This window comes from Clinocottus analis, unplaced genomic scaffold (assembly GCF_023055335.1).
Source record: "Clinocottus analis isolate CAN_PGR_092001 unplaced genomic scaffold, fCliAna1.0.p SCAF_18, whole genome shotgun sequence".
Classification (NCBI taxonomy): Eukaryota; Metazoa; Chordata; class Actinopteri; order Perciformes; family Cottidae; genus Clinocottus; species Clinocottus analis.
The window spans coordinates 7,135,001-7,152,596 of record NW_027175909.1 but is presented as its reverse complement, the minus strand read 5'-3'; the positions used below and the strand labels follow the sequence as shown (position 1 = coordinate 7,152,596).

The window sequence follows — 17,596 nt, the reverse complement described above, 5'->3', positions numbered from 1 at the left end:
ACAAAGACCCAAACACTGCATTGTGAAATTGCTTTTGTTCTCATGGTTAAACGCTTGTTTTGCAGAAGTGCATGGTGTAAAGAAAAATGTGTTTGACTCGGAGTCACTGTGGTGAATAAAGCTTGTGAACATGGGCCAAATGGGGCTCGTCTCTCAGGAGTGCCTGGCCTCTACCTCTTTTCTGTCGACATGTATCAAATCACACCTTGCCAAGAGCAAAGGCTCAACCCTGACTGATCCCTCTCACTTTTCTCCTCCTCTCTCCATTTTCCCTCTTCATCTCAGAGGCTTTCTGTGACATTGTGTGTCATTAACTCTGACTGCTGCTTTCTGGCTCATTTACCATGTGGATGTCTCGACAGTCAGGAAGAGAAGTTGATGTGCCAGCTGTTTTTCAATGTAAATTGATGATTTATTCCAATGATACTGATCAGTTTTATGAGATCTTAATAATGGCTGATGGCTAAACAGAGCCTGTTGCCATCACTGTCTTATTCCCTGAATCAACAACCCATCCTGCAGCTCTGTGCAGTTTCCATCTGCTTTATTTAGCTAATCATTTATCTTTGCCAGGCAGTGCAATCCACAACATTGTTGGTTCATATGACGTCTTAGTAAAAAGGAGACATACATTAACATGGTGAAACATCTAGCAATAAAAGCAGATCTTTTTTATTTGTTGGGCTGCAATTTAGATTTTGAAGCGAGTAATGGAATGGGACGCACCCTACGGATTGATGGGAAGGCAGCAGGAAAGGTTCAGTGACGTATTGTTAAAAACGGCGTCCAAACTGAGAGTCCAAGGGAAAGCAGGCTATAGCAGACAGGTAGCAGGTAGCAGTTGGCAGATAGCAGGTGCATCCAACACGCTAACACAAAACCGGGCTGGAACCCTAAGCACAAGATATGAAGACGAACTGGCAGCGAAACAGGGAAAACACACAGACGAGATAAATCCACGAGGGAAGGAGGGTGTGAATGAGAAACTAAGCGGGGCGGGGCAGACAATCAAAAAGGCTGGGAAACACACAAAAGACAGGAATCAAAACCAAACATTTCACATGAAGTGGAAGATGTTTAGCAAAAGAAAGAATGATTGGCCAGTTTAAGTGTCTTGCTGCCAACACATACACCAACGGCTTCAGGATGCTTTAGTGCGTCTGGGTTTAGAATTTCAAAATCACAACAATCTTTCTCACAATCTCAGTTTTTTGCAGCAGTGTATCTATTTTTAATCAAATCTGTCAGCACGTCCCTGATTGCTACATTAGAATGATGTCCCTAATTCTCTCTCTCTCTCTCTCTCTCTCTCTCTCTCTCTCTCTCTCTCTCTCTCTCTCTCTCTCTCTCTCTCTCTCTCTCTCTCTCATATCACCACTTGCCTCCATCACCCTATCTGTCATATTTTCTGTGTCTTGAATCTCAGAAATATCACTTTCAGAGATAATCATGCAGGCCTAAAACAAAGTTGTTCTGCAGCTGAATAAGTCAAGTGTATTCAAATGAAAATGCCAAAAACATTTGAATTGATTTTCCCTGTGAATATGTTTGTGATTACATTACTCAATCATGCCTGTGTGTTTTGCTTGCTTTTCTCTCTACGAGGCACAGATGCATTACAGTCTCTAACTCTCTTTCCATATTTCTCCTATTTATCTTTCTCTGCTAATGACAATTTAAGACTTTAAAAGTTAAAATTGAACTAAAATGACTGCCTTGCAGTTGCATGCCTGCGCAAACCAGCCAAGTTAAATTTAACATCCATGTCTATCAAAATATCATCACTTCTAATCCTATTCGACATTTGTGTTGAATTGTAATAACTAGCATTTACAATCTTGAGTTATGTAAATATGTGTTATGTGAGGTCATATTAACTTTGGCCACCAAAATCAAAAGAACATTGTAAGTCCAGGTTGGACATTTGTGCCATATTTAAAGAAAGTTTCTTCAGGGTTCTTGAGATATTGTTTTTCACAGGAACGGACCAGAAGGACGGCCGTACAACCCCCTCTCAAAAAAAGCCTCTGACCGCGGCAGCCGCCAGCGTGGGGCTTTAAAAAATAAATGAATGCACCTGTGAGGATTTTTCAAACACCTAACTTTATATCGAACAGAAGGTGCATTGAAGAAAAACAAACAAACAAACAGACAGACAGACAAACAAGAACCAAAAGCCCAAAGCCAATCAAATCCGACTGATGGAAGCAAAACCTCAATTATCCTGTAATCTGCTGCTCGCGCCAGACAGACCATCCACTGTATGGGCGTATTGAGCTTCGCCGGCAGCGCTCCTCGTCGTCCTTACACCGCTCTGGCACCGACCCAGAGACGCCCCAGAAGCCCTTTGCCGGAGACTGAGGATAGCAGGGTTGCTATGGAAACCACTGAGCCCACCAGGAAGCCGAGAAACTCAGAGAAACCACAGACCCAAAAAAAAAAAAAAAGGGTGCTGCGACACACGCCCGTGCTGTACACACACAGACTCAAACACAGACAGAAAACACTCCACCGCACACAAACACACACTATACAAGTGTGTTGTTGTGTTAACCAGTGATCCCGAGTCCCTGGATGTGGCGATGCTGACAGTCAGTTAGCCCCACTTTTGCTTTTCAAAGCCCAATGCAAGCCTTTGATTTGATCATATCTTCTGCTGCAATGTCTATCTTCCTCTCCTTTCAGACTTCCTCTTTAACTTCAAATGTTCTGCAGTTTATTTCATTTATCCCAGATGACTTTCCTCATCAGCCAAATTTTCTCACAACAAACAAAACTCGGCCCTTTCTTAATTTAATTATAACACATGGCTTCATCCAATAGTCGGAAAAGAATAATAGAAAACTATGTTGCAATAGTCAAGCCTCATTTAGAGTTTCAGCTCATTGTGTGGACTTCCTAGTTTATGATTAATTAATGGTCTAAATCAGTGACGATGAATGTAATGTGTGAAAATCCTTCAGCTGCAAAGTTGTCCACCTAACAAGCGTGGTGGACGAAACCAGGTGAGCCGCTATGCTACGTTATTGTGAGGTGACTACAGGCTGGCATTAGTGTTGCATTTCTTCTAATTGGAGCAACTGGCTACAGGCTCTGTACCCTTGTCTTACATCACTTCAACACAAGCCTGCATACCGTAAACAAGAGCAGTGCGTTAGAAACGGACCAAAGTGGAACGGCTACAAGGGAATGCAATTAGAAAAGTAAATGAGCTTCAGGTTGCTCTTTACAAACCTTCAACAGAGACCAAAACAGAGCAATACAAGGCAGGAGTCCAAACCCATGTAACTTCATCGAGATTAAAAGCGATCCTTCCAATGAATTCATGTAACAGTGGGGGGTTTCACCAACAAATAAGATAATTATTGGAAAAGTGATTATTAATACTCACCAATGAGCTCCTTGTTCCTGATGTCCAGGGCCATATTTCTGAGAGCGGTGGCCACGGCACACACCACCTTGTCATTGTCTATCCTCAGTAACTCCACCAGGATGGGAAGGCCTTTCTCCTTACGCACAGCAGCCCGGATGTACACCGACCACTGACAGGGAGAAATCAAGGGGGAAGGCAATTGTATTGCATGAATAGTAGCCCGGCAAGAGCATAACAAAACAATCTGATTGTGTATTTGTAGAGGAAATGAAACAGAAAGATTGTAGAAGTTTTGTGACAATTTGCAGCATTGTTAGAATCCAAAAAGTAAATAAACTTTCCATTTTTAAGTTTGACAAGGCCACATCAGTTACAAATATATCCACACAGCTTGGTAAACAAAAGACAGAGAGCACGGCAACAAGACAAAAACAATCTTCTACTTCGCTTGTGACACATGTTTGGTTACTTTACAAGGAACTCACCATGCCTGTACGTTGTGTAATCGGTTATTTTCAATACACACATTTTCATTCTTCGACTGTCTTATTGTCACTATGCTCGCTAGTTATTTTATTCTTTCTTTTACCAGGCAGACAGACCAACAGGTTGGGGATGAAGTGGTTGCGATAAGAGAAAAGGAAAAAAAGACAGAAGAAGCATGATGGTTGAGCGGGAGATGGGATATCCAGGGTCAACCTGAGAGGGGCTGAGGCATTAAGTGATATACTCTAAGGGGGACAATTACATGAACGATAGAGCAGAGGTTTGAGCTTGGAGACCACTCTGTCCTCCCTCAATAACTATCAAGGTACGCTTAAATGGACTCCTCAACCCAAAACGGCTAAAGTGGTGCCGCCTTGTCGGTCAACTGTCAAAGACTGAAGATGTGCCAAACAGCACCCAAGAATAGATATCATTGAAGTGTGAAGGGAATATCCAAGGTATGGTACGGTTACGACACAGAATAGTGTTTCTTAAAAACCAAAAGGGACAAACTATGGTTCAACTAATAATTGTAGGTATTAATTCTCTGTTGGAGGGGAATGATCATCGTGTATTAACCATAGATTGTAGGGTCTTAACCGAGAGCTTGGAGAGCAGCATGGAGAGTGAGCCAGCAGGACGCAAACACAGCTTCTTTGGAAACTGTTACCAACGCCATCACAGTCAGGAGAGGAGACACAGCAAAGCACACACACACATGCACATGTAGGACCCCAAAATAGAAAATGGGATTTCCTGAAGACCACCTGCCTCCTTTTCCTTTGGCTTTCCATAGCCTCCTCTTACATTTCCGCCTCTAGTTCTGTTTTTTTCTATTAATTTCATCGGCAATGGAAACTCACAAAACCAATACCCGATACATATAACTCCCACACACATTTTTCGATACACATCCCTCTCAACCACAGTGCGCTCCCTCATCTGTAACTGAATCAGTTTAAGCTTTCATGTACAGCAAAAGTAAGATAACCTTTTCACTCAGCATGCATAGCCTATTTACAACCAACAAAGTCTGACGCAGTTTCCCAAGGTCATTCCTAGATTAAGCTTTACACTTTCTGCCTTTTAGCCGTAGACACTCCTCCATTCAAATCTAAAGCTGCCTTCACCAAATTCTATAATATTGCTGCGTGACTCATACATTATGAGGATCTCGCAGTTTCCATTAGTCAGCTGCTGTTGAACCCTGGCTCCAGTCCCTGGTGTGTTCAGGCTTGGAGCCTTTCACATTTTTACAGTAATTGCATTTCTGCTAAACAATATTATATACTATCGAACACGTAAAAACATGGGCTTGTGTTTGAAATATTTCAAAGTCAGCAGTGAGCAAATAGAACATTATTCCAACCGGTTGAGTTTTCAAGTTGTTTATTTTCTGGACTGCATCAGCCTTTGCATTTGTATAAAGCCTGCACTCAAATGTAACCAAGTGATCAGGGTGGATTTTTTGTTTTCTCTTGGTGTCCTTGTTGATATTAAACTCCCATGGAAATAATGTAATTTACTCAGCAAGTAAAACTGATTTATATTTGCCCATCCTGCAAAAGGCCATCCCTCTCTGAGAATCTATCTATGCCGCATTACTTTTCAATAAACAGAAGCCAAGCCTGTGATATGCACTGAACTACGTCATGTGTGTGGAAGGATGCTTTTCCAATGGCACAGTGGCTGTGTAGGTGAATGAAATGTTTTATCTGTGGTTTACCCACACAAATACTTGTGTACGATTATCTGTCATTGCATTCAATGCACGGTGGAGAAAGGACTCACCCTGATTAATCCCTTTATTTCATACAGATGGACAACTAAATGGGTATGTAGACATGATCCCAGATTTCGGTTTACCCATAACACAAGGTGTCTGAATGTGGTTTTTAGTATATTTGGGCTCAGACGATATTTATGTGCCAAAAAAAGTGAAGAGGACAAATACGAGGGTAAAGAGTTTGGGAAACAAACCCGTCGTTACCTTCCAGCTTCCTGCGGCCAGGTTCTGCAGAGCCCCGGCTGCTCCCTCCAGGGTGTCGGGGTTGGAGCATTCAGACAGCAGGGTGAGGTAGGGTTTGACGATGGTGGGGTGCCACAGCATCTGCACCCCTTTGGGAGGCTCTGCTGTGTCCGGAAAGGGGCCCACGCCATCCCACTGTGAAAGAGTAGACAGTTCATATTTTGTTATGTTCAGCAAGGTGAGAGACTAACCACTGGCTGTCTAATCTCTTTACACCGATTCTGCCTTCAAATGCAGAATTTCATAGAAATCCTTTGAATGCAGGTAAATGGTCCTTGTGGGTAGTAAAAGAGGCAGAAGGCATCGGGAAAAATGTAATCAGACAACTTGTCGGCTATCATCCGATGATGCTTCAGCTTTTTTGTGGTTTGAAATTGAAAATCGGTTGCTTGAGGTTTCACATCAAGTTACTAATTCTTGGCCTGGATGTCAGCTAACTATACGAGGACGTGAATATATTCTAATAATAATGGAGGTCAGCTAAAACACTGTTTTGGGGTTGTTCCACTAAACCATATACTGTCATCCATTGGTGTGCGGACTATCCTTTTGAGACGGCTATCTTGGTTATTTGCAACCAGAAGTGACACAAGAAGGGTGGAGCAAAGAGCAAATGATTTCAAGGCGACCAAAAGGGTTAATAACTGAAACACACAAGGAAGGAGTTGAATTTTTGAGTTGCAAAACTCAAAAATCGGACAACGTCGTGTCAGCAACCTGTTAATCACAACTTGGCCACACTCTAAGCATATACCCTGCTTTATCATCTATTTTACTCTAAATAGGACCATCATTTACACACTACACATCCTGCTGTGTAGGTGAAGAAGGATTGAAACTACTGATTGAGACTATAAACTCATTACTTTACTCCTCCCCTTTGCTTTTGGAAATTCATCTGATTCCATATCCGCAATATTCAACAAAGAAAGCTATCTGTGGACGAGTATTCTCATGTGTCTCAGTGCATGCATTACTACAGCTCCATTCAGTACCCTCTGACCTATTAAAAAGTCAAAGAGAGACTGAAGAAATCACTCCCTGTTGACCTGCTTTGTATGAAAGATTGGTGATGGAGGAGAGAGGTGGGAAAGGAGAGTGATGCATGTGAAAACAAAGGCTATGAGAGAATGTTTCAATCCTACATTTGCTTTGAAAAATAAACCTAAAGCTCCATTCCCCTTTACCTCATCCTCCTCCTCTCCTCCACTACAATGGAGTCTCTTGATGTTTGAACCTCTTTGTTGAGTGACATGCCCACACCCTTTTTCCCGTAGGCATGAACCCACAGCTAACTCTCTTTCTCTCTCTCATCTTTTATTTCTATTTCTTGCCTCTCCTTTCTCTCCTGTTTAACATTATTATCTTTCCCCCCTTTTCTCTCATGTTGATCATTCTTCCCTCCCTCGCCCTTAGTCTCTCTCTCTCTCTTCCTTTCTTTCTTGCTTGCCTCCGTCACTCCCTAATTTCTTATTCTATTTCCATCCTTCTCTCTCCAGTTCTCAGTTTTTCCTCTCCCTATCGACCTTCTCGGTCTCGCTCTACTGCTTTCCCTCCTCTCCTGGTCTCAAGGTAAACTAGGCTAGTGTGCGTCTAGAGAGAGAGGAGCTGTGTGTCTGTGTGTGTGTGAGTGTGTGTGTCTGGCTGTGCGTGTGTGCATGTTTTTGTCTATACATAGATTCTCTTTTCATAAAATCCAAAGGCGTCTTTTTTAATTTGAAGTGTGTATAATAAGAGGCATCAATTCTTGAACTTTCAGTTGCTGACATCCTACATGCTAAATCGGAACGTATAATGTTTGTGTATCTAAAATGTTCCAATGATTAGATCTATCAAACCTTTTCTAATGTATTTTCCTCAGTACAAGACACTCTTACATACAGAAGATGTGACTTTCTATCTATCATTTTTTTGTGTATCCTGAGCCTGCACGGTAAAGAATCGTAAAACACCAAAGCTGCCACATTCACTGCGGCTTGAGCTCCACATTGTCTGCTATGGGGATCAGGTTATTAAGTTGCAGCTGTGCAGCTTGAAAATGCCAGTGAAGTAAATAATAGATTCACATTCAAGTTATCTGGTCAGACAGCTGAATACCAATGATATCTATTTATCAAGCGAGAACACGAGATGATCTGCCATCTGGGTTGTAGTTCTGGGGCAAGCGTTTTAAATGTTACATAATTCAGTTTTTATTTGATACGTTGTTTATAATGTTAAATTTGCTTCACATCTTTTCAAGAGACAGATATCTTGAAACAAACCAGAAATCCACCAACTATTCCAGAAAGCAAAAACATTGTGTGTGAGTGAGTGTGTGTGTTCCAGTATCCATTAGGAGTGTTTAGGTCCAGTTCAGGCTCCTGTGCTGCTCACTGGCCTCGCTGTCTGAACCTCTAATAAATGATTAAGGAGACTACATTACACTCTAACTGCTTGAGTCTCTCTCTCTCACTCAATGTATCTATCCATCTCTTTCTCCATGTTGCCTGGTTTATTCCCTACATCATTTCCCTGTCTGTCTCTCTCTCTCTCTGACCCAGCCGTATGTGGCCAGTTCCCCTTACCTCAATACACAACAAGTGCTTTGATAAGATAGTATAAAAACATATATTCACTGAGTTTTACCATTTTTGGATCCTTATCAGTGTACATACCAGACAGCGTGGGTGGGTGGTTGATGATGTATTGCTTATAATGAACAACAACATATAGATCTCACAGTCTTGTAAAAATTGTCTTTGCTCATTTTATCAGTGCATCTAACCCCACGAGGTGGAAGGCAAACTGATGGATTTTGGGCTTAATGCAAGGCTCATTCTATAGATTAATGATTTTCTTCTGAATTGTACCCAGCAGGTTAGTTTCCACACAGCCATTTCCTCCTTGAAGTTTATAAATCCACGAGCCTCAGAGGGCTGTGTTTTGTCTCCCGAACTACGCTGAATACCAATACGTGTCTCAACTCACACCCTTCTTTAAGTATGCATATGATATATTCTTTGTGGGGCTCCTAAAGCCTGACACTACCTTTTGGGTAGTTTTGAATATATGGTTTAGGGAACTACATTAAATGGTGTTCGGGCAATTTCCCTGAGGTCAATGCGACTAAAATAAAGGACATAGTCATGGATTTTAGACGTGGAAAGAGGATAGCGCATGTGCTGCAATAGCATCAGTTATTTTAGAACTGGAGTATATTTTCTTATTGAAAGAAGAGGTTAGAACGGCACTGAAGGCGAAGATGTTTTTGTTCTTCTCCTGACTGGCTTTATCAAAAGTTTGATTCGTGAATCACCTTTCAAGTATTTCTTGAAAGTGCCTGCCTTTTCCTAAACAGTTTCCATTGACAGCATCTGAGATGGTTCAGGTTAACTGAAGTTAAAAATAACTATGACAGCAAATGTTCTTCCAAGATACAATGAACAATTTCAATTTTGTTGTAATGTCTTGCAAATGTTTTACAAAGCCATCTTAACGATGGCCTGATTTGTGTGCTTAATACCATGTACAACCAAAAGCAAGATAGGTTGCACTGCATGATCAGGTTGGTGAGTGTGGTCCTTGGGGCGTTATCATGAATCCCACAGCTTTGCCAAGACTCGCCCTGTGTAGCATTTAAGCGCTTGGATTGGCCAGATGTGCATGCTCGCTGAAGTATCAGTAACCTGATATGTTCAGTTCCGATGTGCAGATCAATGGGATAACCTGACCCTAACTACTTCAGGTCAATGCCTAACCTCTACAACTGTCTCTGCATCAACAATTGACACAGGGCGAGTCTTCGTTTATCGACATGTCACTGGATGTGACCAAAGGTCAGCTCCTCAGTTGTGTAGAGATCTCATTCTGAGTATGGGTGATTGCATCCTCAGTGACCTCACTCAACCTCTACGTGACAGGTTCCAACTAAGCTATTGGGGCAGAGAAAGCATGCTGCTTGGGAAAATAAGAGCAGCTAGGTCAGCAATTAGACAAAACAGAGGGACAGTCCAAAAAAACAGAGCCTGTGATGGTGTTTTGGTCAGAGCTATGTGGAATGGAAATTATTATGCAGTACTTGTATGGTGGCATATGTTTTTTTAGTTGATTATAATGATGACGTAGCTTTGTTATTTGTGTGTTTGTCAGCGTATGCTTGATTGAAGGTGCTCGGAATTGCTCTGTGTGTGTCTGTTTGAGTGTATCTCAGGGAGAGGGTATATGGACACGGGTGTGTGTGCGTGTGTGTGTGTGTGTGTGTTAGGGGCTGGAAGGTGGGGACTGCATATTGTCTATTTGTATGCATATCTGTTTTGTTTAGTTCTGAACGTTGACCACCCACATGTCTGGATGTTTGGAAAGGTAGAGAACTACTACCCCACCTAATTCAGACAGGTTGTGATAAAGTTTTGTCCGTTTTTTGTTGTGCTAAGCTTTTTAAATGTCATTTATTAAGAATTGCTTTCTTCCTTTCTGCTCTCTGTCTGTGCCTATGGGTGTCAAGTGTTTCAAGACACAAACGGCAATTGGAAAGAGAGAAAGCGACGCAGTGTAGCCAATGAGTTGCATTAGCCTGGAGACTCAATGGCTAATAATGCATGAAATAAAATAAGACAAAGCTCTGGGTCTCAGGTTTGGATCGGTTTTCCAATATCAGTCCAGTTAAGAATGGTTGGGTATTAAGAATGCAAGTACGGGCTGTGTCTGTGTCTCGGTTGTGGGGATAATTCTAACATACACACAACACAGTCTGAGACAAGAGTTCTGTAAAACTCTTAGACTCGGTGAGCTTTTGACTTCAGGAAAACATGCAGTGTCGTCCATGGAGAGACGTCTGCCTCTACTTTAACAGCCTTGAAAAGTGCATGAGCAAGTATACGGCAGGGAAGGGGGAGAGCAAACTAGAATTGAGAAGGACGAAGCTTTTAACCTGAAAATTTAGGTTAAAAGTTTCATGCAATAGAAAGAAACAGCAGAAAAATGTGTTGGCTTGTAAGCCAACACATTATAAAATAAGCCAATGTTTATTTTAACCCAGCATGCAACACTCTGTGCTGTGTGATTTTCATCAACACGTCCCTGTTGAATTCACGGCTGCTTCAACCACTCACACTGCGTTCCTGCTTCATCATGAAAGTAGTCTTCTTTTTTCACCCATGTGTATATATGCAGATGAGGGACACATGCAAGTAAAATCCAGAATAAACTTCCATACAAGGCTTTCCATTTACACAATCTCAACCTAATTGACCACCTATGAAGTAAGTTGGACTTGTGTGTTAGACTGCGCTCTCCACAGCCATCACCTCTACAACACATGAGGAAGATTGGTGTTCGTTCCTCCAGTCGAGTACCACACACTTGTGGAACTTATGCCAAAGAGCGTGGAAGCTATTCTAGTTGCTCAACACCAACATTTTCTTTTTTGTGTGTGGACGTACATTTTTAAATTCACGTCATCCATTCCATCCATTTATATAACAGTCATTTCCTTGCCCTCACCATGACCTCTGTTCTTACCTGATCGGCTCCCTTCTTTTTCTTCTTCTTCTTGCCCCAGCAGCCAGAGCTCTCTCCGTCTCGGCCGTTGGCGTCGCAAAGCAGGCCGTCCAGCTCTTCTAACCCGCCCTGCTGTCCATGGGATGTCTCGGCAGCCAAACGGTACGACAGGTTCCTCAGGATGCAAACACAGTTCTCTACAGTCTGGAGATAAAGCGAGTCGGGAGAGATGAAGTGAGTTAGGAGAAAGAGAAGCTAGGGAAAGGCTTGAGGAGATTAAAGTACAGATACAAATGAGTAAAGTGATAAAGGTGAGGTGGGAGATTTGTGTTTGATGCCATTTAATGAAACATCTCGCTTGGAAACACAGCCTAACGTAAAGTCAAAGCATGCTGATAAAAACCACCCACTCACACTTTTACACTATCGGCCTTCAACCCCCACTCACGAGGCAGAAAGAGAGAGAGAGAGAGGCCGCCAGTGGCAGAAAGGAGAGGCGAAAGATAATCTCACAGGTAATACAGTATGTCTCCGTATTTTGTTAGCTCTGACTTTGAAATGAGATTAGAAGGAACTCAAGCAAATGAAGAAAAATGACAAGCCCAATATATTGCATCACACCCCATTAAGCACCAAGTTTAGAGGCGAACCCGCTGCACGAGTGTGTGTGCATGAGAGCAAACTAATTCTCAGAGGGAATGGTGTCTATCCTTAAGAGTGTACTTTCACTGAGTGTGTGTACTTGCGTGCGTCTGTTTAGTATCACTGAGAAAAGGGGAGTCATCGAGTCAGCAGAGTGGAAATTAACAAAGACAAATCATCAATCTTCTCTCCATTGTCTGACCGTTGGTTTACACAAAAATATAACTAAGGAGTAAATTGAACAGCTTCAAGAGATGCAACACACAAAACAATGTCTCACTCCAGCGAGCTGCAGTCATGTCTGAAATTCTATTCACATGCTATTATAGAATGATGTGGGAGAAGTTTTATTTACAATTTACTTTGACATTTCATATTTCGATCTGTTATTTTCACATTTATTGCGTACAGTGTTCTTTCCCGCTGCACGCTTTAGGGAACAACAAGACTTTGGTTTCAAAATGATTACATGGTACTTCTAGGAAGGTCAGAGGCCAGTTACCGAACAGTAACCTTACGACACAAATTCCATTATTCTAATTTATATAGGAATCGCCAGAAAACTAATACGAGACCGCAGCCATTCATGTTGATGAAAGGTTTCGTGTGTACGACCTTATGTTTCTTTCCACACTGTGCTTTTAGAATATACTTGTCCATAACACTCCACTAGGACACAAGATGATATACATGAATGGACACTTCTACCTACAGAAGCAACCGCATTTAATGCCAGCTGTTAAATATAGACATCATATAATCTATAAAATGTCAGCATCACATTGGATGTGTCTGAAGACTGGTGAGCTTGTCTATTAGTTCTTACACCATCATTTCATAGTACTGTATCAGTTATGTTAATGGTCTCTTAGCTGTGTGCAGGTTCACGCTGTGAAAGCTATTTAAATGTCTCTAAAACTTCCTCACATCCATCCAATCCCTTGCAGCAACATTGTAGTAATCTGTATATCGTGTTTAATGGGACAATCAACTACGAAACACAATTGTCATAAAGTGAATATCCCTCTGATCTTGCACATTTCTGTCCATCTGTGGACATGAAAGGCAGGAGGGAGGAAAGCGAGGAGACTGTCTTGATGACCAAAATGCAAATTCTGAGGAATCCGGAGAGTGATGGTGAAGGGATTTTTAGTGAGAGCACGAACCACGTTGGAACTGATTATACAAGTATATGGACACGTGTGCTGGTTGGTAATCAGTTTGAACATTATTTAAAAAGTAAGTCTGGGCAATGCACGCGTGAAAAGATGAAGCAAAAGAGGCAGCGGAAAACGAGCACATGGCTAATGTGCATCTGTATTTCAGCGGTGACCACGTGCCGGTTCACCTGCCAATCAGTCTTTGTTACCGAGGCGACAGCATTACTCCTCTGGTGACTGCCGTCAGATGGTGAAGAAGGGCGGGCGGTTAAGCAGTGATTAAAGATGGCCATTTAGAGAAGCTGGGAGACAGGGAGACCTTGAGAAGTCACCCAACCACAACATTGCTCGTGTAGTATTGACTGGCCCCCCCACATACTGTGTCATGAACACACATATACACTCCACACCGACGTGAACGCATTCTCACACAGGGAAACACAAAGTGAACATAAACCTGGTCAACTTTGAAGTCTGGCAGAGCTGCACTGGCAGCAAGAAGCGCTGCAACACTTTGAAATTTGAAAGCTGTAATTTGTCCTGACTAACATGTGCTGATGAACTGCACGCTCCTTAAACACTAAAATTCATCTTCTTTGTGGTGGCTGGTAATGAAATGAGTGAGAAAAAAAATGTCATTATTATTTCTCACCTTCCTTGCAATGAAACATTCAGCAGTTTGTCTGTGTCCACAAGAGAGCAAACGAGACACGCGTTCTCTCTTTCAGCCCAACTTCATGTTGAAGTTTGAAATTAATTTACTGCTTGACAAGCTTGACAATTAATGCATTTATACAGTCATGTACATTACATGAGACACACTAAGATGTTCAATGTCTCTCTGACACACACACACACACACACAGACACACACACACACACACACACACGCACACACACACACACCTTGCTGTCGATCTCGTTGCTGCCAAGAGAGGTCTGGATGACGTAGAGCAGAGCGTCTGTCAGGCCATCACACTCCCTCATCCTTCGCCTCGCCTCCTCACCGGCGGAGCTTACATTCCTGCAACACACATATGAAGAACACGGGTCAGAGTCTGTGTGTATGAGTCTGAGTATGTAGGTCTGTGTGTATGAGTCTGTGTGTATGAGTCTGTGTGCATAAGTCTATAAGTCTGTGTGTATGAGTCTGTGTGTATGAGTCTGTGTGTATGAGTCTATAAGTCTGTGTGTATGAGTCTGTGTGTATGAGTCTATAAGTCTGTGTGTATGAGTCTGAGTATATAAGTCTGTGTGCATGAGTCTGTGTGCATGAGTCTGTGTGCATGAGTCTGTGTGCATGAGTCTGTGTGCATGAGTCTGTGTGTATGAGTCTGTGTGCATGAGTCTGTGTGCATGAGTCTGTGTGCATGAGTCTGTGTGCATGAGTCTGTGTGCATGAGTCTGTGTGTATGAGTCTGTGTGCATGAGTCTGTGTGTATGAGTCTGTGTGCATGAGTCTGTGTGCATGAGTCTGTGTGCATGAGTCTGTGTGCATGAGTCTGTGTGCATGAGTCTGTGTGCATGAGTCTGTGTGCATGAGTCTGTGTGTATGAGTCTGTGTGCATGAGTCTGTGTGCATGAGTCTGTGTGTATGAGTCTGCGTGTATGAGTCTGTGTGCATGAGTCTGTGTGTATGAGTCTGTGTGTATGAGTCTGTGTGTATGAGTCTGTGTGTATGAGTCTGTGTGCATGAGTCTGTGTGTATGAGTCTGTGTGTATGAGTCTGTGTGCATGAGTCTGTGTGTATGAGTCTGTGTGTATGAGTCTGTGTGTATGAGTCTGTGTGCATGAGTCTGTGTGTATGAGTCTGTGTGTATGAGTCTGTGTGTATGAGTCTGTGTGTATGAGTCTGTGTGCATGAGTCTGTGTGTATGAGTCCGTGCATTTGCCAAACAGAAAGAGAAAAAACAAAACGAATAGGAAGAGAAAGAGATTTGGTAAAGGGGGCAGATAAGACAGGAAGACAGATGAAAGAATAAAAGAAAGCTAAGAGAGAGAGAGAGAGAGAGAGAGAGAGAGAGAGAGAGAGAGAGAGAGAGAGAGAGAGAGATACACCATTGAACCTGGCAGCTCCCCCGAAACTAAACAATTGAAAATGGAACATTAAAATTCTGGATATATCTCAATCTATGCCCCGTAGGCTCGCTTCAATTTGTAGCACTTGACTAGAGTCCAAAAAAAAAAAGAAGCGGGGGAAAAAAAAGCCGCTTTAGTCAGACGGTTGGTTCCTGAACTTCACAGCCAACACTCACTCCAACGCTGCTTTGATAATTTCACAATATTGTCCCATTTATTTTTAGCAACTCTGCCAATGTGACGCACAAAAATAATGAATAGCATTTTAATTGTACTGGAGGTACAGGTGGGTGGTGTTGTGTTGAATTTGTTTGGGTTTCAACATGGAGCGGTCTGTGATACAGACACACTCAGTCTCAGACATTGACTCATTTGCCGGTGTCAATAGAATAGATATTACACCGTGTTTCATGGTACCAAATAGACTATTATATATTATACTACATTTCCTTTCCGCAGCACAAGAATTAAAACATGCAGCTGAATGGTTATAGAAATTAAAAAATGACGTGAATTAAGGTCACAATTCATTATCCATTGATCAGAATATAACAGTGCTCATGTTGCAGTAACTGACTCTTATGGGATTAATGATGATGCTCTTTCATTTATGTATATTCAGTAGGGACCACTTTTAAAAGTTGAGAAATAAGTACATTTATTTTACACTGAATAACGATATGGATCGGAGCCTTGCCAGCGATAAGAGAAAATATAATTATGCTATCGAGACAAAATACTAGGCAGGTTAGTGCTTAAACACAAGTTTTCTTACAAGTTCCTGGAGTTAACTTTCCAAAGAAAGCTTCAAGAAAATACAAAAGCACAAAATGTTTTTAAGTGTGTATTCTGTGTGTATCGTGCTGTAGACAACCTTTAGGGAAATCAATATTAGAGGCATAGCAAGCATAGTGAAGTATGTGTGTGTCTGTTTGTAAATACCAAAGTGACAAATGTATACGCAGTCTTAAAATATAATCAAACGTCACAACCACGCAATGTATTTCCTTTGCACAGTCACAATGTGGAAAATAAATCCTTATAAATTCTGTTCATAGTGACGATTGAGGAGAGATATTGTTTCCATTAGTGTCATGATAGTTATAGAGCGGCAATGCATTGCTCTATTGGCTGTATTTATTAAGTATTTATTCCTCTGCGTTTTTGAGGCTCGATCCTTTTATCACAAAGGGACTAAATCCATCTGCTTGTTAGCTTCCTTAACACTTTACTGAGTAGTTTTAAACATAACTTGATCATAAATCAATAGTATCATAGTATCATTATAATTATCAATTATATCAAACCACTAATCTTTTTCTTGTGCTTTAGTTTTGAAAAAGGCACCAGGGAATAAAACCAGGCAATAACACACTCAGTGGAGTTGCCCTCATACTATTATGGCCTTAAACTACAGTACAACAGTGTGGATACAGCCACGGCTTTTATGTGTATCACTTCTCTGTATTTATAGCTGGTGTTACATACTGCAATGAACTCCATCGCGCTGCCTGAATGATAAGAGGAGCATGAGTAGATATGACAAAAGAGAGAGTAAGAAATCAAAAGTAATTAATAAACCAATTAACAAAGTTAGGCCCAGTGAGTTAAAACATCTTTTTTTTTTAAGGTGAAATGTCAAAAAACAGATAAGACGGACAATAGAGGTGAGAGCGAAGAGTCAACGCGACGACGTGAACGAATAAGTTCATCCATCACATTGGCATTATAAAGAGATCACAGCTGTTTCACCACTCTATGAGATGAGGTCAATCATTTATTGTTCTGATGAGAAAAAGGGAAACGAGAGAGAGAGAGAGAGAGAGAGGAAGACACAGGAACTCAATTAAAACTTCAAGAGAAGGTCAAGTCATTTTCACCCGCGCTGAATGCTAATGGGCAAACAAGCACACGATGGAAAACCCGCTTAGCAGAGACGCAATCCTCTGCAGAGTCAATATGAAACAACAGAACAGTGAAAACACTTCACCTTGACTAATGTTTAAGCAGCGGAGACAGGAGGTGGGTGAGAAAGTGAGAGGGTGGATTATATATTGCTCTAACGCTCAGCCTTGAATATGTTGACTTTTGAGCTTCGCATCACGTTTCCTTTTATCTGACGCCTCATCATGGGCGGAGTAAAAGAACTTAAACTAAATGGTGACGCTCGCTGGTACTGATGTACACTGTTGAGACAGAATGAGAGCCTGAAGACGCACTAATTCTACTGTCAACCATTGCCAACGGGGAGCGAAGCCAGAGCCCAACAGAATGCATTGATGTTTGTAAAATAGAAAGCAATTCTCCATGTTTTTATGCTTCAAGATATTATAAATGATATAGCAT

At 41.7% G+C, this 17,596-nt stretch overlaps 1 protein-coding gene across 4 annotated transcripts in view; it reads right to left on the bottom strand.

The window, feature by feature from the left end:
• ctnnd2a (catenin (cadherin-associated protein), delta 2a) overlaps nt 1–17,596 on the bottom strand; it is a 222,829-nt gene that overhangs the window by 29,514 nt on the left and 175,719 nt on the right. For all 4 annotated transcript variants that reach the window (XM_068581588.1, XM_068581591.1, XM_068581590.1 and 1 more), the window contains exons 16-19: nt 14,078–14,195; nt 11,391–11,573; nt 5,850–6,023; nt 3,392–3,542 (exon numbers count right to left, since the gene is read on the bottom strand). In XM_068581588.1, the coding sequence (XP_068437689.1) occupies nt 3,392–3,542; nt 5,850–6,023; nt 11,391–11,573; nt 14,078–14,195 (626 nt within the window). The remainder of the gene's footprint in view (nt 1–3,391; nt 3,543–5,849; nt 6,024–11,390; nt 11,574–14,077; nt 14,196–17,596) is intronic.